This window comes from Helicoverpa zea, chromosome 22 (assembly GCF_022581195.2).
Source record: "Helicoverpa zea isolate HzStark_Cry1AcR chromosome 22, ilHelZeax1.1, whole genome shotgun sequence".
Taxonomy (NCBI): domain Eukaryota; kingdom Metazoa; phylum Arthropoda; class Insecta; order Lepidoptera; family Noctuidae; genus Helicoverpa; species Helicoverpa zea.
The window spans coordinates 3,679,741-3,701,905 of record NC_061473.1 but is presented as its reverse complement, the minus strand read 5'-3'; the positions used below and the strand labels follow the sequence as shown (position 1 = coordinate 3,701,905).

General features: G+C 35.8%; 1 protein-coding gene and 1 long non-coding RNA gene across 3 annotated transcripts in view; one reads left to right on the top strand and one right to left on the bottom strand.

Annotated features, from left to right (window-relative positions):
- The window catches only part of LOC124641103 (inactive dipeptidyl peptidase 10), a 181,852-nt gene that overhangs the window by 99,841 nt on the left and 59,846 nt on the right, over positions 1-22,165 (bottom strand). For both annotated transcript variants that reach the window (XM_047179079.1, XM_047179078.1), the window contains exon 3: positions 9,182-9,395. In XM_047179079.1, the coding sequence (XP_047035035.1) occupies positions 9,182-9,395 (214 nt within the window). The remainder of the gene's footprint in view (positions 1-9,181; positions 9,396-22,165) is intronic.
- LOC124641104 lies at positions 1,815-3,085 on the top strand. The gene is made up of 2 exons (XR_006985637.1): positions 1,815-2,027; positions 2,915-3,085. It is a non-coding gene; the product is annotated as an uncharacterized LOC124641104 (long non-coding RNA).

Sequence of the window (22,165 nt, the reverse complement as noted above, 5' to 3'; positions counted from 1 at the left end):
ACATTGGCTGTATTTAGGTATTACATTTTTTTCTGTACCTCAAAAAGAAAAAAACTATACCCCCCTGTAACCGATTTATGTATAGGTCTTTTTCCCATTCGTAAACCAGGATTTCGTCATCATTTTTCTTCGTGATTGCATTACTGAGTGAAAAAAGTCCAAATTAACTACCTAACTCACTCTACCAATAATTCACTTAAAACAGTTATTCTTTCATAAATTCACTTTACAGGTTCTAAAAAAAGCAGTTGATTTATTCGTATGTAACTTCGGAAACCATTAGTGTTCGTAAACAAAAAAGAGAAAAAAGTGGATCCTTTTAAAAAAGGAACCGATCGGCGGATTCTATGAATAAATATTCGGAATTCGAATTTGCTAGGCATAAGTCGAACGGTAGTTGGCAATCGAGCTTTTCTTTTGTTTGTACATATTATACCTACGTACCGTATACATATCTTATTCGGTATTTAATTGTCTACAATTTTTAAGAGTAACGGCCGATTTTTCTATTACATGACAACTTTTATTTGAAAAATACGTTGGATTTTTTGACAGTTTTTGTATAGAAAATTAAGCCAAATCACCATATTTATTTCTCAGATATATTGGCTTCTTACATTAAAAAAATATGTAAAGCGCAAAAAATATTCCATAATTAAAATAATTAATCAAAAATTCCAAGCACTTTACAATGAATTCTTCGTACAACTGAACTACTACATTCAACTACAAAAGGTGCACAACGGAGCACAAAGAAAATAATTAAAAACATAAATAAAAAAGTTCGCAACACAGACTAAAGAAACAGCACGAGACTCGACACTCCTTTGTACTTAAAGTTGGCGCGTACCTATTGTACCTATTACGAAGTTTTTGCAATTACATTAGCATGAATAAGCGCCGTAATTACTAACTTTACCTTGATGGTGCTTCGTGAATGTGGAATTGCTTGTATTGTGTTTGGTCTGTATTGTCTACTTGTAGGTATAATTAATTTGTATAGATTGTTTTAGCTGCCTTCATGGGCGTAGCCAGCTTTGGGCTCAAGGTGGGGCAGCAGTCAACCTATCCCCCGGGGGACGGCGGGGGCCCTCCGATTTTTGTATCTTGAGCTGTTAATCTCAAACTTGTTAATCTCTTAATTTGAGAGGTTTATATTTTCGGGTATAGAAAATAAACAATCACACACAAGACAAAAGCAAGGGTATATAGTTTCTGAATACGCGAGCGAAGCGAGCGCGAAATTTTTATCGGACTTAAACCAAATATTACGTAAAATTTAGCCCAAACGTACTTAACTTTTTGTTTGTTGACAAAAGCAAAAATTAGGGCATATAGTTTCTGAATACGCGAGCGAAGCGAGCGTGAAATTTTTATCGGACTTAAACCAAATATTACGTAAAAGGAGAATGGCAGATTTCGTACCGCATATTTTTGTCGTTGTTCAGTTATAGAATTTGTACCAATTATTAAGGCAACTAAGTCATTTATTTTCATGTTAGTGTAGTATTTTTAGAACTCCGGATTAATTAATTATACCAATTAAAAGATTCAAGTAATTAAACGTAATATAATCTTAAACTAAACGCAACTAAACGTAGTTCTGTTTTTAGAAGTTGCCATTTGTAAAATATCACGACGCTCGAAATGATAAATAATTATTTAAACATAGAAATAACAGTAAATATAATTAACCAATTACATATTATACCTTAAAATGAATAATTATTGCATACTATCTTAATAATTAACAATTTAATAATATAAATTATTTTCACCATCAATGTTTTTATTTTGTATTGGCAATTATTTTATTGACAGGTAACGGATATCTTTCAGAGTCTAGTCTCTGTCTGTCAGTGTCTGTTCAGTTCTTTGCTGTTGTTTTGGATTGTGGTTTGTTACTGCATCTGAGCAATTTAAGCAAATTATCTGGTCATTTTTACGTTGAGTCGAGGAACTGCTCCTCCGTACTCTATCTGTTGATAGTACTTTCGCGAAAGGACGCTTTATTACTTGTGTTGTGTGTGTGTACGTGCTTTAAAATGACGAGTTTGCAATGCATCAATTGCAACTTTCGCTTGTCGCGAATACGAAGGCACGCTTTATCCGATGAGAGTGAAGATATCGTCAATACTATTCGGCTGTGGACATATCCTAGAGATGTAAGTAGTTTTCAAATAACATTTTGCGTACGAGTGTGCCAGTTACGAAGTGAGAACATTTACGTGTTAAAAAGTAGACTCACCATATAAACTACACGATTTCATACTAAAATAATATGAATGTACCTAAAACTAAACTTAACATTATTTGAAAAAATAACAAACATTGTTCATCCTCCTAGCCTTTTCCCAAACTATGTTGGGGTCGGCTTCCAGTTTAACCGGATTCAGCTGAGTACCAGTGCTTTACAAGAAGCGACTGCCTATCTGACCTCCTCAACCCAGTTACCCGGGCAACCCGATACCCCTTGATTAGACTGGTGTCAGACTCACTGGCTTCTGACTACCCGTAACGACTGCCAAGGATGTTGAATGACTGCCGGGACCTACAGTTTAACGTGCCATCCGAAACACAGTCATTGGTGTCTAAGATATACTTAGAAGTACATACAAACTTAGAAAAGTTGCATTGGTACTTGCCTGACCTGGAATCGAACCCGCGCCCTCTTACTCGAGAGGTAGGTTCTTTGCCCACTAGGCCACCACGACCCTAACAAACATTGTTGTGGTTGTAAAAATATTTACAGTTTGTCCTGTAAACGATCATTGTTGTGTTTGTACATTAACAAACATATAAGTGATCTCTTACATGTATTGTTTACTTGCCTAACTTGGTTTGTGTAACACTGTTAAAATAGTTATTTAAAGCAATGTTGAATCATACTCAAAATCACTTAAATATTTTCCAGATAACACCTGCTGACCATGTTTGCCGCACGGAACAAATATTTGAATGATCTGCAAGTTGTTGTTCTGGGTCTGGGTATTTCTGCACATGAGTTTCTATGTTGATGAAATAATACTAAGAATAGATTAAATAATTATAAGAACAATAAAATAGATGTATATTCCTACAAAAACAAAGTTGTTTTATTATACCACACTCGAAACCCGAGAACTTGACCATTATCAAACTGTTGCAGTCCGCTGCTGGACAGGTATCTCCTAAATGCACTCTACTGAGTGGGTACGATCCTTATCTATCTATTTATTTACCTAATTGTACGTACCTACCTAAAACACACCCAAGATTAAGAGACAAGCGAGGTAGAACATTTATTTTATCATTACCATAACAATGTTTATGTACCTAGCTAAAACAACTTACATGGGTACACTGTAGTACATAACCTTAAAAAACAAAACTGGTTATAACTTTTACTTCCCAAGTTCTAAAAATCTAAGAATTTACAAAGGGCTTGCCTATCATATTACCCACCAATTATAACCCATAACAATGTTTATGTACCTAGCTAAAACAACTTATATGGGTATACTGTGGTACATAACCTTAAAAAACAAAACTGGTTATAACTTTTACTTCCCAAGTTCTAAAAATCTAAGAATTTACAAAGGGCTTGTCTATCATATTACCCATCAATTAAAACAAAAAATATCCCAAAACACGAAATTTTATTAGCGGTACGAAAGTCCCATACAAGCCTGCCATTCGCCTTTAGCCCAAACGTACTTAACTTTTTGTTTCCTGACAAATACAAAAATAATATAGTTTCTGAATACGCGAGCGTCCTCAGGCACGGTGGAGTGATGACTTGCGCAAGACGGCTGGCAAGAGCTGGATGCGAGCAGCCGAAAATCGATCTCAGTGGCGTGCACTTGGAGAGGCCTATGTCCGGCAGTGGACTGCGATAGGCTGATGATGATACGCGAGCGAAGCGAGCGCGAAATTTTAATTATTTTTTAAGACTCAAAACAAAAAACTACATAAAGTAAAATGGGGGGACTAGGTACGACACACCCGATTTACGTCCATACGAAAACCCCCTCGCTCACATAGATAAGTCGATAAAAATAAAGTTAGATAACGTATAGCAACGTCGCGCAGCTAAGCTTCGCGGACCACTTGGAATGCCTACAGGGACCACCAGTGGTCCGCGGATACCGCTCGCTTTCAAATGACGCGCGCTCTGCGCACGTTCGGGAACTCGAGCGTGCATTTTGTTTTGATCGCGCTCTTTTCAAAGTCGACAATTTTTTTTGTGCAATGACTTACGGATAGAACATATGATTGTTGATGTTGTAAGTTAGAGTTAGTAAAAAAAACATTGTTTAATCAGACACCTGGTCAGAGCCAGGGCCCAGGGTGGGGCAATTGCTCCAGCTTGCCCCAGTGTGGCTACGCGCATGGCTGCCTTGATTTTATTCATCAGTGTTAACGCCTACATACTAGTCTGCTCACGACTTGGTCTGTGTACGGGTAAAGTACACCCACCTTTTTTTCCTTATTCTCATACTATATAACATTTTGTTACGAAAATGTTTCTCAAATATCCTTACTTACTAGAAGAACATTGTAGGTACCCAAAAAAACAAAGTGTAATACTCAAATAAATATAATAAATTCCTTGGAATTTTCACGTGAGCCATTAATGTGTGCCAAGATGAATGGTCTAAATTACCGGCGCGATACATTACCAAATTACCGATGTTCATAAATCATAAGTACCAGGACAGCATGGACGCGAGGTGATTAAAGTTAGTTATAAATGTTCAGAATTTCATACAGGTGCGTAGAGGTGAGCAATGTGAGGATAAAGTCTGATTTGCTTTTTGAATTTAAACTATTTAAATTAGAATGTTACCCTTCGTGAAATGTAAAGTCATGTTAACTTTGCTTTGTTTTATGACAGTACCGTGAGTTTTTGGATTTTGGCATTTTATATGGAATAGCAGATCAATGGAACGTATGGGTGCGTGCGTCCACCACAATCGGCTCGCGTACTGCACATTTGCGGCACATTCGCCAGATGTGGACGCACCATATTGTTATAGAAATCGGTAGTCTCAAAAAAATGCGAAAAATAAATCAATCAATCTTGCCTATAAAAACATAAAATTATCCCTACAAATTGAAAATCTACTCCTCTTTGGGTAGTCGGTTACGAAGTATACGAAGTGATTTCTCGCTACAAATCTCAAAGTACTAGGACAGCAGATAGTAAAAGAGGTATTAAAAACATCAATTACTATTGAGCATAGAGGTAATCATTGGCCAGTGACCGCACGGTGCTCGCTACACTGTAATTCGATGGGCGAACCCGCGGTATGCAATTGATCACGGTCTAGTGGTTAACCAGTGGAATCTATGTGCGAATCGGTAAATTATTTAATTGGTACATAATGATTACATGAAATCAAACTAATATTATAAAAGCAAAAGTTTTAAGTGTGTTTGTGTATATGTTTTATTCTTTGTGCACATACGACTGAACGGATTTTGATGATAATGTGGTTTATATACCTGTACTAGCCGTTTTCCCGCGGTTTCACCCGCGACCCGTGGGAGCTCCTGCCCGCACCGGGATAAAATATAGCCTATGTTACTCGCAGATAATATAGCTTTCTAATGGTGAAAGAATATTTAAAATCGATCCAGTAGTTTTTGAGTTTATCTATTACAACCAAACAAACAAACAAAGTTTTCCTCTTTATAATATTAGTATAGATAACACATGACACATAGGATATTTTATCCATATGCGGGAAGTAGTTCCCTCAGGATGCAATGGCAACCACTAGTGGAAGCTAGAAATAAATATTACAAATATGTCATAACCATTAATATGCCATTGATATTATCATGAAACTTGATTATTATTTTAAACTGATTGAACGAGTTCGTGGTAATGTTGCAATTATATTGCAGTTTCTAGGTAAATAAGAGAGAATTAAGTACCATCAAGTAGTCTAGACTTACTCCAGACTCAAGGTAACACGATATTTTATACCTAGCTAGTCCAACAATTACTTTATGGCCGTTCCTAGAAATGCTTCGAATACTCAATCAATAGAAAATATAGGTATCGATTTCTAATTTTAGTCATCAAACAATTATATTTAAAGAGGAGTTTGGAATTTTAAGTAGCAGTATATCCAAAGATGCGTTTAATGGACACGCTGAGAGATATTTAATGGTTACTTAAGCCGTTCCTTAGTGCAGAATTTCTATGATTATTTTTCCGACCCAAATATCGACCAATAGAATTGCACCATTCGACGTCACGTGGTACAACCTACATGGTATTATACTGAAAATTTTTTGAATATTTTCTCTGGTCGTTGCTACGTCAAACTGACAGGTTGTGGCCGACATTTGGGACGGAAAAATAATCTCCCGAATACCACACGAGCTTCATAATTATCTGGCATTTCCCTCAAGGTTCCCTGCAAACAAATAAAGTCGTCAAGTTTTTCAGGAAAAATCACTCGCGCTTCGCGCTCGTTATTTTTTAACCTGAAAAACTTGACTCCTTCATTTGTTTGCAACGAACCTATCGGAAAATACCCGATAATTTTGAAGCTCTTGTGGTATTATAAGTGAGAATCTGTCTGAAAATGTCTCTGAGTGCGGGGGTTAATCTTTTATCTATCTATTCTATCATTTTTATAGAGAACTACAAAAAAATGTTTACTTCTATTTTCATAAAAACCAGGATACATTTTTTTGTAAGTAGATTAAAACAATATCATAATCTATCTATATAAAGTTCTTTCTTCGTTAACAAACCAACTATTTTAAACAAACCTTTACATCTTCCCAATATTTCAAATCAAGTCACAGCATCTGAATTGTCACAATTTCCTATTTTCATGCAAAGCTGAAGGATTGAATACCAATACTTGGTTTGCTTCCGTATAATAAAATGACGTTTCAGGAAAATGGAAAAAGGATTTACAATATTTCACAGTATGTTGGCAAGATTGTATTTTTGCTGATGTGATTTGCATGGCCTTAAGACCGTATTGTAATTTACAGAATACCAAATGATATTGAAGAGTTGGTATGTACCAACTTTTCAATATCATTCAATCATCAATAAAAAACAGCCAGCTTATCTTATGAAGCCATTTTACAGATGTTTTTGGCTTGAAGAGGTAGGTATAACCTGCTTTTTTTATCGAGGTCAAAAATCATCAAAAGGGGTCATAATATGATGTGGGTTAGCAGCGGTGAGGGAGTGTCAGACTCTTACTGACTAAAAACCGTCTTGTTCCGTCATAGGCCTTTTATGTACCAGGGCCGCAGTAACTCTTTTGTATAATCCTTCCCGTGGAAACTACTTTGCGCACCCGCACAAAAAGTTACTTTAACAAGCACTGAAATAATTCTTCAAATCGCTTCAGTGTATTTTAACACAGTGTTCAATATACTTTACCGCGTACATTAATCACTTAAAACACATTAGATACCAATGCAATATAATAACTAGATCTTCCTCACGAATCCACAATTTTACCACACTTACAAAAAATTATGAAAATTCCCACCTTCGCTTCGTTCTAACACTAAAGTCCACTTAAAACTTGCCTGCGGTACTTGCAAGTGTGGCGTGGTAGTAAGTAGTTCGTAGCACTCCTAGAGCATTGAACTAAATGGAACCGCCAGGAGCAAAAATCGCTACGAGGTAAAAACTGCTTATTTACGCGCGGGTGTCGAGGTTACTCAGTAAGCGATAACTCAGGCATGCATTTCTTTCACGTTGTTACTCATACATGTGATAAACTGACAAACACAAGCATATAATTAACGCATATTAATTAATGTATATATACAAGTAATGAGCGGTGCTCTTTGTACTTTTGGGATGGAATGGCGTCGGTTGACCCGGCTGTAGCCAAAAGCCAGGAAGTCTGACAACCAAGGGGTTGCCTGCGTAACTTGGTTAAAGAGGTCAGATCGGTAGTCACTCCTTGTAAAACATTGGTACTCAACTGCATCCGGTTAGATTGGAAGCCGATCCCAACATACATAGGTGGGAGAAGCTTGGCTGATGATTGGCGTCTCCAGTTACTTAAATTATCTAAGTTAGCACTACTAGTTTAGTGAAGGTACTAGGGCACTATGAACGTATGGAGCTTCTGTGTCGGACGCTCTCACGTTGGAGACTTTCGCCATCTTGAAAATACGATGTGAGGATTTTACGCTAAGTATTTTCTGCAAAGATTTGCGGTAGCGACTGTGAAGTTGGTCCTTTTAAAGAAAGTTGGTGAAATATGTTCAGTATTTGAGCGGTGTGATGTATTATTGAGTACTCCGTAGCTCAATGTGGCATTTAAGAAAGCTTATTTTAAGGTGAGTAAGGTGAGTTCTGACTCATTAGTAAAGTATGTGATTTTTGACTATTGGAACCCTACTACTATTACGTGATGAAAAGATTGACTATTTAAATAAAAACTGTTTAAAAGTTAGATATAATTACGCATTCTTGTCTGATAATTGCGGAATTAGGCCTCAAGAGACACAAAACAACAAAAATGATTTATAACTAATTGAATATTAATAATACAAAGTTATTAATTAAATTTTATTCGAGATCCCGCCTTCCATGCTGATATCCGTTAATATGAAATTATTCATTTCATTTCGTGAGCATAAATATTTATCAGTGAAACCGTTCATTAATTAATTCGTTGAAAAACTCTGTTGGTTCGTGAAAATTATATCCGATGCGAAAGTTGGAAAAATGCTGAAAAGTTTGTTTTTGTTTTGTTTTTTTGATATGGGTTTGACTAGATACCGGTTTTTATTTTTGAAGAACTCAAAAAATGAATTAATTTCACTCAGTATTTATCAGGTAAGAAAAGTTATATCAATGGGTATCAAAAGGAGATAAGATAAATTTCTTTTAGATAAAGAATCTTCGCATAGATTTAAATCTATGTAGAGGTTAACCTCTTGAATGCCGATAGAGAACAATAGAAAATCCATTGTGGCTCGCGTAAATCGCGCACTGGCATACAAGGGATTAATATGCGTAACATAATGTAAACGTTCCACTCAGAAATACACAGACAGAAACCAGATCTGAACATAAAAGTAACTTAACCCAAATTCAGTATAAAATATAGAAATTCCAAACCATACCGTTTCTCTGCGTGATTATGACATCACTCATCTCACAAACACCCAAAAATAAAAATCCTCAAAAACTCACCAGAAATCCAAGTCCCATTCCACCGCACCGGCGTCAGCTCCTCAGTCAATAAGTCCTGGATCCTCAACCGCCGGCCCTTAACCCTGGGTCCCTCATCAGGGGGGGTGAGCAGCACTACTGATGTAACGATCAGCGCTAGGACTGCTACTATGACCAGCAGTGCAATGAGGATGCCACGCCAATTACGCTGGTTCGGACCCCCGACGACCAGCTTCTGGAAACAATTTGGACATGTTTAGGTGCGTTTTGATAGAAGTAAAAGAGTTACTTAATTATAAAAGGTATTAAGAAGAGTGACATATTTTATAGCTGAAGAGTTTGTTGGTTGTTTGCTCGAACGTGTTGAGTTCAGGATCAATTTGAAAAATTGTGTTAGATAGCCTATTTATCGAATGAGGCAATATGCTTTTTAATGGTGTATAAGGTAGTTCCTACGGGACACGGGTGCACATATATAGTTTATTTGGTGTAATGAGTTCCATTTTCATAATTTTGGAGGTCAGTATATAATCTAATTATAAATCTCAATGCATCTTTATCTAACTACTAGGGCCTGTAGTTAGGTGGAAACTACAAGGATCAACAGATTGGCAATAAATATAGGTAGCTATACAGTAGGATCGCAACTTTTACTTCCTTAAAAAAAAGTTATGTCCATATCTTACTCCAATTATCAACACCAACAAACATAATCCATCCATATTTCAATAAACAGGAAACAATAAAAAAATCAGTCAACAACTACTCAAAAATTGCAAAATATGTTTATCGACAAAAAAACAGCGAAAAAATACCCACAGACCGCCATCGATAAGGCTCTAAACGTCATGGCATTCATTGATATCGCGGAAAGGGGTTTTCATATCGTATGATGGATTAACACTGGACAGAACGATCAATGGGACAGCGGAACGATTTATGGCCACCATGAAACGTTAAAAGGTTTAAAAGAGGTTGGTTTAAGAAGTTTCGGGTTTGTAGTGACCCCTTTTAACTTATTGGTTGTAGAACTAGGGTTTGAGTGATGGTTATGGCGTTTTATTGGCTGAAAATTATTTACAGAAAAACATGATTGTTTCTTAAAAAATAAATCATTTTGAGAAAGCATTTAGTTACCTCCCCATTTGATTCTACTAAAAGAACATTACAGTAACATAAAGGCTCACCTACCAGGGCCACATAAAAGAGAGGAGCTATTTACATAAACTATCTATCATCATTACCATATCTCTGCAGCACAAAGATCGTCCATCCATTAATTAAATTAAATAATAATACCCTCACATTGCAGGATATGAGCCGCGGTACCGTTTTCCCGCCAAAATGTCGGCCATTACAGCGGGTTAGTGTTGTAGCAACGATAACCATTTCGTAGGGAGGTGCTTATTTTGTTTTATATGGACCGCCCATAGACAATTTGTTTCACAGAACGTTACTTTTTAAAGGCTATCTTGGCTAGCTCACCTGATAAGTGGAGACGATAAAATAAGATGCTTTTTTATTTAGAGAATGAATACAAATGGGGGCCATTCTGGTTAAATAAAATTAGAGAGTTTCCGTTTTACTTGGTTGTGACTGTTAATGCGGAATGGAAGGGCTTAGATGAAAATGCACGATGTTTTTTTGTTAAATTTTTTCAGTCTTCATTCAGAGATTAGAACTTCAATGGCGACTAGATATATGAGATATGAGGGAATATCTCGTTTTACCAGACTATAAGCTTTTATGCAAACGCAGGTTAGACTCAGCAGAACCAGTAGTATTTTCCAAGGCACGAAGAAAGGCGTAAATAGCACGGTAACCCATCCATACGCTATAGTTAGTAACTGATCTAACAGTCTCGTAGCTTAGATTAAGGTTGCCTGTACGGATGGCCTATTTGTGTAAGGTTCGAGAGTAAATGACACGACAATTGATGAGTAAATACTGACTTTTATTAGATGATTACATGGTTTTATATATTCTCCCTCACAGCCAAAAACAACTGTTTACTTTAAAAATTGTACGTAAAAAATCATAGTAAACAGTTGTATTAAGAAAACTGAGGCTTATGTTGTAAGTGAACTTACCTAACCACAAGTTCTTTCACATCCAGTACTAAAACTCTACGATCCAGTTTATTTGCCAATCTGTCTGATACCTGTACTTAATTACAGACCTCGTAACGTAAGAGTGAAGACCTAACTTAGGTTTTATGTTTCGTATAAACTTCATGTTAAGTTAAAGTATGTTACGGATTGTAAGAGTGCCTACGTACTGATTTACTCCGAGAATTGGCTCTCGTTTTAGAGAACTTCTAAAATAAAAGATTCTTACGAATTGAGGACCTCCTCCAAATTATAGTCACAGTCAATTTTAATTCTTACAACTTTGCTATCGTGGTCACCATCTATGAGCATGCCGCATTATTTTTGGCGGTATATTGCAAAGATATCAAAATGAAGCGTATGGCGATCCAAATTTTCAGTTGTAGGTATCGTGATTCGGGCGCTGATATGCAACCAATCGTCCTGTTCCGAATTGGAACTTAGAAACTAGTCAATAAAATTATATGGATCAATTATAATAATATGGATCAATTTTATCTCCGTATTAGACTTTATTGAAATACTGATGCAGCGCTGCTAAAGTGTAAATATCTCCAAGAATTTAATGCTTGACACAAGCATCACAGTTGCAATCCGAAGCGCTAAAACTCCTGTATAATACTTTAATCTTTTCAATTAAACTTGTTAAAGGTTCTTCGGATTAAACCGCGTAATCTGGAGATCGCCAGAAGATTGAGTGTCTTACAACTTGATTCTTTATTTCTTCTCTCTTGAGTTAAGTTTATTAGGTTCATTCGTTTTAAATTGAGAGCAGTCGATAGGTTTTTGTTTTTCTTCCTTCTTTTTTTGTGTGAATTGGCAATTTAATAATACCTAGCGTTTAAAGCTCTGCTCAGAATTCTACAGGTAAAAAAAATATATATTGCTGAACACTCTCTCGCGTTTTGAAAGCCAGCTGCCGACTGCAACTGCTGACCGCACGTGCCGCGACTGCATGAAATCGGCCACAGCTGCACTACTGATTTGTATGTATTTAGGTACATAATTTTATTTTATATCGAAGTTTCGGCAGCATGTGAAATCAACCGATTTCACGCAGTCGCTGCAAGTACGGTCAGAAGCTGCAGTCGGCAGCTATTTCAAAACGGACATGACGAAACCTTGTATTCCTTGTAGAATTTCTCAAAAACACCTCAAAATCAGGAATATTTTAAGGTCATCAATCACTTGTAAAAATATAGAAAAGATAGGTATACTTTCACTTATTTTCCTCGGAAAATTCCTAATGCATTGCTTTTTAAAGGCCAATAATAATTGAGGAAGGAAAAATATTAATACCGCTGAGTGATTTGAGGAAAACAATTAGCGATCTGAATATTCCATTAAGCCTCAGAAGTACCATCTTCAGGGAATTTCCCAAGGAGGAATGCTTGAAAGTTAAGCTAAGTACCGATCTAGAATCTAGACGGAAGCTTTAACTGTGCTTATCTGAGGAACCACGAACATCCCAAGCTCTGAACGTCATTAGACGGAGCGTCATAATAATGACGTCATGAGCTGTCGTTAGCTGGCTACATGAGTCAGGATGCAGTTTGGAGAAAATGTATCTAATGACTCGTTTACATAATGGGTTATGATGGCCCTTTTTGATGCAGTTTCTGGGAGGGATAGAAAAAAGTATTTTTTGCAAAATTTTGGTTAAGAAATGATTTATCTATACATATAATAAAATGATAGGAAAGTCAAAACTGTACATTGAATATTTTTTTAAAAGAATACTTGGGGGGTGATCCATAATCGATTCTGAACCCAAATATGTAGTTTTTAGAATTTTTGTCTGTATGTCTGTTTATCTGTATGTTTGTCCCGGATAAACTCAAAAAGTACTGCATGGATTGAAATCAAATTTTGCATGACTATTACCTGGGGGCCGGTTCAACACATAGGCTATACATTATCACGCTATCACCTACGGGGGTTGAGCAATGAATGATTAAATAAACGAAATTGGAAATTCTATATTGCTCACGCAGACGAAGTCGCGGGCAACAGCTAGTTAATTACATAAGTAACATACCCACTTTATCTGCTTCAGGTTGTGATCTTGGTAAAACCAAAACTGAAACTGCTATTTTACTATCACTGTCCCGTTTTCGTTTATTATGAGACTCCTTTGTATTGTCCGATTTATACTTTGGGAATATCATAAGTACTATATTTCTTTGCTTAGATTGTTCTGACATCACAAAACTATGTAACGCATATACTTTTCTACTGCTTCTTCCGTATGCCATGCATTTCTTGCTAAATACACATGTGTTTTAAAGCTATATAGAGAATAGTTATCACCATTAAAGATATGGACAATCGGCTTTGTTCATGACACGCTAAAAATAAAGCTATATAGAGAATAGTTATCACCATTAAAGATATGGACAATCGGCTTTCTTCATGACACGCTAAAAATAAAACAACACTTTTTCAAAATGCAAAATCCATTTTCCTACGAAATACGTACACTATGAACTACAGAACCCCTTTCAAAAAGCCTAGGTAATCAGATTACCTACAAAACATCGCGAAATCCAATCTTTTTGAGATTTGTACCAACACCGGGATTTGCATTATAATTGTAGGATTCAAAAGGCTTTACTGGGTTAGTGTAATTTGTGGTTTTCAGTTAATTAGATTTGTGAAATTATATTTTTAGTTCAGTTTAATAGTTGATTAAGCTTTTTTATTCCACTCAAACTTACATAATTATTTAGGTAAATCGACTGCAAGCAAGCAATACCTCCTATCTGACTCCGGGTGGATTTTAAAGGGGAACAATAAAACTTAATAAAATCCTTATTCCGAGGAAGGTATAATGAGATACTGAAAATCCAAGTTTTCTTTTTCTAAGCATAGTATTGATTGATAAAGTTTTTTGTTTTTATTTTGAATCTAAAGGTAGTTTATGGTAGATACAAGTTTTTTGGTTTTTTGAAACAAAAATGTCAGATAGGAGGTATTGCTTGCTTGCAGTCGAAATATAATTTACATACCTACACATGAATATGTCTTTAAAGGCCTATTCAAACCTGAGCGATATTCGCTGCCGCTGTGGGTAGAAGTACATACCGCGCGGGTTTCGCTCAGGTATTCAGTATCAAGTACCGCGGCTAGAGCGCCCTGAGCGATATTCGCTGCCGCTGTGGGTAGAAGTACATACCGCGCGGGTTTCGCTCAGGTATTTAGTATCAAGTACCGCGGCTAGAGCGCCCTGAGCGATATTCGCTGCCGCTGTGGGTAGAAGCACATACCGCGCGGGAGCAGCGGCATGCATCCCGAACATGAACAGTAATATTATCGCATACCCACTGGGTTTTCTCTGCCGCAGGTGGTAGCGAATACCGCTTAGGTCTGAACAGTAATATTACCGCATACCCACAGGGTTTTCTCTGCCGCAGACGGTAGCGAATACCGCTTAGGTCTGAATAGGCCTTAAGTGCAATAGCTGTCTGATGTAGATTGACTTGTCTATCAGTTGATTCGATACCTAGAGATATAATTTTGGTATTAGCCCCACAGAAGTAATGTCAAATTGCAATCTCTAGTAAGCAAATCAACAAATGTATAGTTAGTTACTGAAATCCGTCGTATACGGTTCAGAGTTCATCTCAACGTTCGAGAAAAATTTCCACAAAAAAATACTTTCCTGTGATTAGTAGGTATTTTCGAAAATCCGGATATCATGATAAGCTTCAGCATATAAACAAACTTCTGACTACTGATTTACAGAGCAGGTTTCATGATGTGTGTGATGATACATTTTCACAATAATCTGGTATTTGGTAATAAACTACTGTATTTACACTCGCATATACAGAGTTGTATGGAAGCCATAGGTAAGTCAATTTCCTAACATCTATACGCATATCGGATTTCAATACCAGTGTCTCTATTAATTGGTACCCAACATAACCAATAACCAACCGCTTTGATTATGCTGCTAGCCTAGTACCAGTAATACACTTTCAACTAAAACACTGCTCAATTTTCAAAATGTTTTTTTTTTTTTACCAAATGCTTTCAGCATAGTAATGTGTTAATATAAGTAAAAAATTGATTTACTAAGAAAAGTAATAAAATACCAAAGGATATGTAATAAGTGTGCAGGTATGTCTTAGGTTCAAAAAATATAATAAAATATTGGACATAACAGTATCTGTTAACCAAGAAAGGAAGATTGCAGAAAACTGTCTACCCATATTAATATCAGCTTCGGGACACAAAAAGCTTCTTAAAAGCCTCAGGCCCGGGCACAGTGACGAACACAATTTTACTCAAAAATATTTGCATTCAATTTAGAATTTAATTTTATTCGACGTAATGCATAAAATTGTGTAATTCGAAATTAAATATGTATGACGTAGCTTGTAAATGTATGTGCATAGACGTGCGAAGAAAAAACGTGGACGACTTCGCACGTGCTGTGACGTCATCTAGAACACGATGAATGAAGATTTGAATTTGGAAAGAGCCTAATGATAAGAAGTATTTTGTTTATTTAGTACGCTCTGTACCTACTTAATCTTAGCAAAGATGTAATATTTATTTATTTTTTATTTATTCTTTTACATCAGGCAACTAAGGCCCATAGAAAAATACATTACTTACATAAATGATTAACATTACAACAATTATAAACTAATACATATGAAAAATAAAAAAAACAATACATAAATAATCAAACAAAATAATAACTATAAACTAATACATAAAGAACCAATTCTATTTGTTGTTGACACGAATAGGCGGTGTCGTGTTGCACTGCGTGGTGTCGCGTAGCCTCCCGCGGAATCGCCGGAAAACGACATAATAGGTGAGGGTCGTTAAAAGAGTGAAGGTCTAGTGCTTGATAAAGTTGGTAAGGACGAACCTATATGGTGTCTATATATTTGTTACCTACTCTTTCACACCAAAACTACATGGATTTTGATTAATGAAAATAACATACAGACTACTTTCTATTCTATCTGTGTGCAGTAAGTAGAACCTTCAAGACGCGTATGTAACCTCGGGCTGAAGCCAGTTTTCGAATATTTACGTATAAAGCTTCAAAATCGTCTAACAAAAAACATCGTATCACAATTTCAACCCTAAACTTACAGTATTCTAATTTGAAATCAATAAAAACGTCACGGCACTAACACTGGTATAAAATACAGCGTGGTCACGTTCCTGTAATAACGGTTTTCAGCGCTATGTAATGATCGATTGCTTTTGACAGCGGGCGGGCACGTAGCGTGGTCGCACGTACCCCCAGATACCTAACCCACGTGCTTAAGCGTTTACAGGGTTAGTGGCACAGTACGAACGTCAGAAGGCGCAATAAGTGCCACCAATTTGAAAATGGAACTTTCCTTTTTTTGGTGGAAAGAGCTCCTACAGAATATGAGATCCTGGTATCATTAAAAATAATTGCATATTTTTTTACTTACCATTTGGAATTAAGTAATTTTCCAGTTTGTGAAGTTTCGTTCAAATGAATATTTTTTTGGCAATTAAATAAAAACAGTTCTACATTTTAATGTTTGTCCTTTCATCATAATACACCTACCAAATTATTGCACCTTGTTCGGTTTTACCAGTATTGTGATAGTATACCTACATGAAGCAGGACCACCGGGCAATACATTGAAGGATAATAGCTGGTAATCTGTTACGTGGATCTAGGCTCAAAGAGACTGATGAGATTGCGACGTCTGAAATATGTACCTCAAATGCTATGAATAGATGCGATGAAATATTTGGGGAGGGCGCGTGAAGGATGGTCTTATTTGTGAATATTTTTGGGTAAAATAGAACTTCACAATTCATATTTTATTTATAATACAAGTATGTAGTTCAAATTAAACATTGCATAGATTGAATAAATTCATTGACCTGATAAGCGCGAATTTCGAATCTAGAACGATCTGCATAATAAAAACCATTTAAATATGGAATCGTGCAGTTCTACATTTGAATTGATTTCACGGAACAATGAACAATCTAATAAATAATTAATACCTTGAATAATAAATGAATGAGTAAATTTTGTTTATCAATTAGAAGTGAGGATGTGGACATACTTATGGCTGACCTATATATAAATTCAAACTAATATTTTAGGGGTCCATGAAGACAAAAGCCTATTCCTATAGTCCGTCAAATACATCAGATGTCATGTAACCTAATCTATCCAATCACGTAAGCAGGGTCGACCGGCGATTATCTCACAAATTGTTCGAACACGATTACATAGGTACTAGGACTACAGAGAGCCAAGGAGATTGAGATCAGTCAGTGAAATGTGTGGGATAGAAGATGTGACAAGTTGGATGGCTGTGGGATACGTGACACTTTAGGGTGCACATATTTAAGTATTCATGAGCCCCTTAAAATGTCACGATCGATGTCAACTGACCTGTAAGGTAAAGCTTCAGGAAATGGAATATCATTAAGGTTTCAAAAACAGTTTCAACGTTGCTATTTCATTATACCTATCTTGATTGGACTTTGCACCGTTTCAGTGAGGATGGTCCTAGTTTACATAATCAGGATGTATCCATAACAATATTATCACCTTAAACATAACACCAAAATAGAAATCAGTCTCAATGGGCCGTAACTGACGCTGGTCTTAATAGCCACTCCGGGCGTTAATGGCTCGTTATCTTAACAAGTGCCTACTCCGGTGACAACCTATTACTGCCCTACAGTTATCTTGGCCGGCCCTTAGCCCGAGAGGCAAACGTGAAGATTTTTATATCAGGGAGACCGATCTTCTTTATAATATAGGATTTTTGTTTTAAAAATAAGGTTAGTTTAGAATATATTTTAAGCAAAAAAATATTTGGGGTAAAATTCTGTTCGCTCATTTTAAGCAAATTTTGAGATGATACTGATACAAGCTACTAGGAGTTCATAAGTTGGAAGAGTTTATGGTCATTTTATCGTCTTAACTTTGAAATTATTAACTCTTGAGAGCAGATTTTGAAAGTGTTTAAGTAAAGATAACAAAAAATATCGAATTTTAGGAGCAAAGGTTTTTGAAGTTTTAAAAGAAAATTGTACCCTGACATACTATTATATCCACCTATATGTGTATTTAATAGCTTTATCACTGAACTGAGATGTAATTACTTAGTTACCACGCGCAAAACTCAAGGGATATGAATTAATAACAGACTCGTAACTAAATTCACACTACACTGAATCATGTTATACCTTAACATAATCCCACAAGATCTAATAATTAATTGTCTGTTTATTTGTCGTATTTTGTATTTCACAGGGTTCCAATGTAATTTACTACAAATAAGGCAACCGTAGAAAATAAAAACACCAAAGAAATAATGTTTTATTGGAAATGATTATATAACCACTGGACAGCTTATATTGTAAATTAAAACTTACTATTAACTAAAGTGAGATTCACACAGTCGGTCTATATTAATCTTGCCGTACACCTATACAATATTAGAATCTCAATATCCTTCTTTTTTAAATTATTAAATGCGATTATTAAAATCATGATTTCCCCAAACTAGAGCGTCACTTACCAAAACTCACCAATTCCATTAGACAATAAACGGATAGTGACTTCCCTTCGAACTGTAAACATTTACCAAAGCCAAGCAAATTGACGTGGTGAAGAAACACGAACAAAAAGTTGGTTGTATCGACGATTTCTATGTGGCATCGTAAAGGAAATACTATGGCTCGTTCCCAGAGCAATTTCCCCCAAACTGCCGCTCCACTATCGCTGTTGACACAAACATTGGCTGCGAGATGAAAACATCCTGCGAGTTCTGACGTCCTAGTACACTTATGCAAAGTTTAGTGGTGGACTTGTTGCTTTTATTTTTGTAGACAATTTACAAAAAACGATACGCACGGTTTTTTTTTACCGTACTAAAAAGTGATAAAAATTTAATCAAAGCATCGTCATCCTCCTGTCCTTACCCCAATTTTAGTTTTGGTCGGCGCAGTATATTATTTTCTTTCTTTTTCCATACTTTCAAAAAAAAAATTGAATACGTAAAGTTTTTGAAAAGCATTGCAAAATGCTGGGTTATTCATTTCTCTTCGTAATCAGTCTTTGTGTAATCACTATTTCTTTGTAGATGCATAAAAATGCTTTTCCATGGAAATCACTGGGTTACACTTACCTACACATGTTGTACGGGCACCCTTTTTATAGTTTTAGTGGGTAAAGTATGAAGATTAAAGAAATAATAACATCAGTACAATTTGATTTGAACAATTTAAAAGGAGACTTGGTCACACAAACAAGTTTCCGAACCCTCTGTAACGAGTTACTAGTACAATTTTCACAAATCTTTCTAACACTCCTTTCAATCTCAAATACGCACCTCCCTTTATACTCCTAACTCATCATCCTAAAACCGTAAACCTACAAAACTAAACTTCCGCAGACTGACTGACACGTGACTTCAACAAAATCGACAATAAAGCGATTTTTTGTAGAAAACTTTAATTGCCCCCTCTATTCGTTCGTAGGTCTGCGTCGTGAATCGAACATTCTAGATCAACAGTTGAGTGTTAATACAGTAGCTATGAGTATGTGGGTGGTGCTATTAGTCCTGTGTGCTTCAAGAGTGGATGCTAAACTGCCTGAACAAGAAGACCAGGGATCTACGGGTATGTTTTTAATTAAACATCTTCTATCATACACCGAATGGTTATTATTAAAAGCAACCCAGCTGTTTTGTGTTTAGAAAACCTGTGCTTGAAATATCGTTTGTACTGTGGACCGCTTCATACTTAAATCAAAATGGCGAAAGTACTGTTCAGTTTAGTTATTTACAAGCAAAGGGCTGGTGCTTAAGAAAGATGAAAATTATAAAACACAAAATAAATTAAAGAACTATAAAGGGATTTTAAAAATAATCTCACTTTGTAAGTTATACATATTTTGCATGTGTATTAAAATTTTCATGCAATTTTCTTTCAAATTTCCTAAAGACTAAGAAGAAATAATACAAAACAAAATCTTACTCAAAATTCCAGAACTTAACTTTTAAATTAGTGTATCAACAAGTCCAAAACAGATTATATCTGGTACCCTAAACGAAGTCTAGATTCATTTACAAACCTGTTATTTTCTTTCGAAAACATTTTGTTATGAGAAAAATAAGTTGACTTTAAATAGTCATTCTTATTTAAAAAGGTCTTAAAACGGTTTATGAAGTTTGTAATTTAGAAAGGTTTATGCTAAACGAAGTCTTTAAAACCTGTTTTTTTTTGTTTTTGTTTCATAAAGCTCTGATGACTATCATTTCATAGTGTCTCATATCGTCTGTTTTATATTATAAAACATCGTTTGTATGCTTATATCCTAATCCTTTAAGATAAAAATGGTAGATATAAGTACCAAGATACATACAAATAGATTTCGTCAAATAACTGTGCTGTTTTAAATTTGATTATTATAGTCAAGTTCAATACAAATCACTACTTCGCTAATGAGGTATCATACGATAACTTCACAGGAACGACATGAGGAACGACCAGGACTGTATAATAAATGAGGAGTTCGTTACAGTTCAGGTCATTGACCAGACGAGCTCACTATATCCAAACAGCACTAAATCAAAAGAAAAATAGACTTTCCCAACACAAAAAACAGTTAATACAATTTGCAACTTTTGGACACAGTTCCAAATTGTGGTCGAAGTTAACTTCGAACTTTCTAGAGAAAAAAATAGGACGATTCCGCTTATTTGCTTGGTTTTGGGCCATTTTGGAGAAAATATTATTTATTAAAGTAGTAGAGCAGTTTTCGGTGTTACTAACAGCTGTGACTTTGTGTTACAAGAAGTTAAGAAGTGCGGTAACTGGTCACTGTTTTGGCATATGGTAAAGTTTGTTTTAATTAAATTATTGTAACATGGTTTGTTTGCTCGTGTATAAAATTATTTAAAGTCAAAGGGAAAAGTTACCTTTAACAATGTATGTTAGTGTGCACTATGACTTTTTCTCTGAATTGCTGAGAATTCGTTTTTACAGCGATAACAATGTTTGTAAACTTCCTGATTATAAGAGCAAAGTGTAAAATCACTTCGTACCATTCAAGATTAGTAAAAGCCGTTTTGTGAAGGCTTTATTTACTTATTTTCTCTGCCCATACTGTTATATTTTTTCATGATAGGTATGTAGGAAAATACAAATAAACCTTGATTTCACGAGAAATAGTCGCTTTCCCTAACCGACTTTGTCCAATCACCGGTACACGAGTAATCTATTTAGGCGCCCAATCCACTCCTCTGTTAATATGGTAGCCTGGTACCAGTAGATTGTGCTACCTATATGTGAGAGACTTTGATCAGCTGTGTTTAATTACGGAATATGGGCTTATGGAAATTGTGATATTAGACAAAGATAGCATGATGAAAACCTGCATTCTATCCCTGTCTGTCAACTAGACTTAACTAGTTCTCAAATGATATGGAAAGAGAATCTTAGACGGTTTTATCCCGTCGTGGGATTCAGGACGTAACAAAAAACAGTATTTATGAGAGTTTCTTACAGCCAACTACATTTTAATATGAATGAATAACTACATAATATGTAGGAATAAGGTTTTGACGCTAATTCCCACTGAACAAAACAAATTCCCTGCACAAGTTCCACCTTATAGTTTCAGCCGTTATCAAATCTGAGAGTTGTTTAGCCAAACTCCGTCTGTGCCAACAGATAGTACTTCAAAAGGATGAAGTGGGAACTAATCGATTATCATAACTCCCCGGTACTAAATCCTTAGACTAACAAGTGGTGCTGGGGCACGGAGATTGTGCTACCTCAAATATATTATTTTACGTCAGGTTTAGCTCCTAGGAAGTTTGTTCGCCTAGTACATGGTAATATTTTTAACCGATTTCCC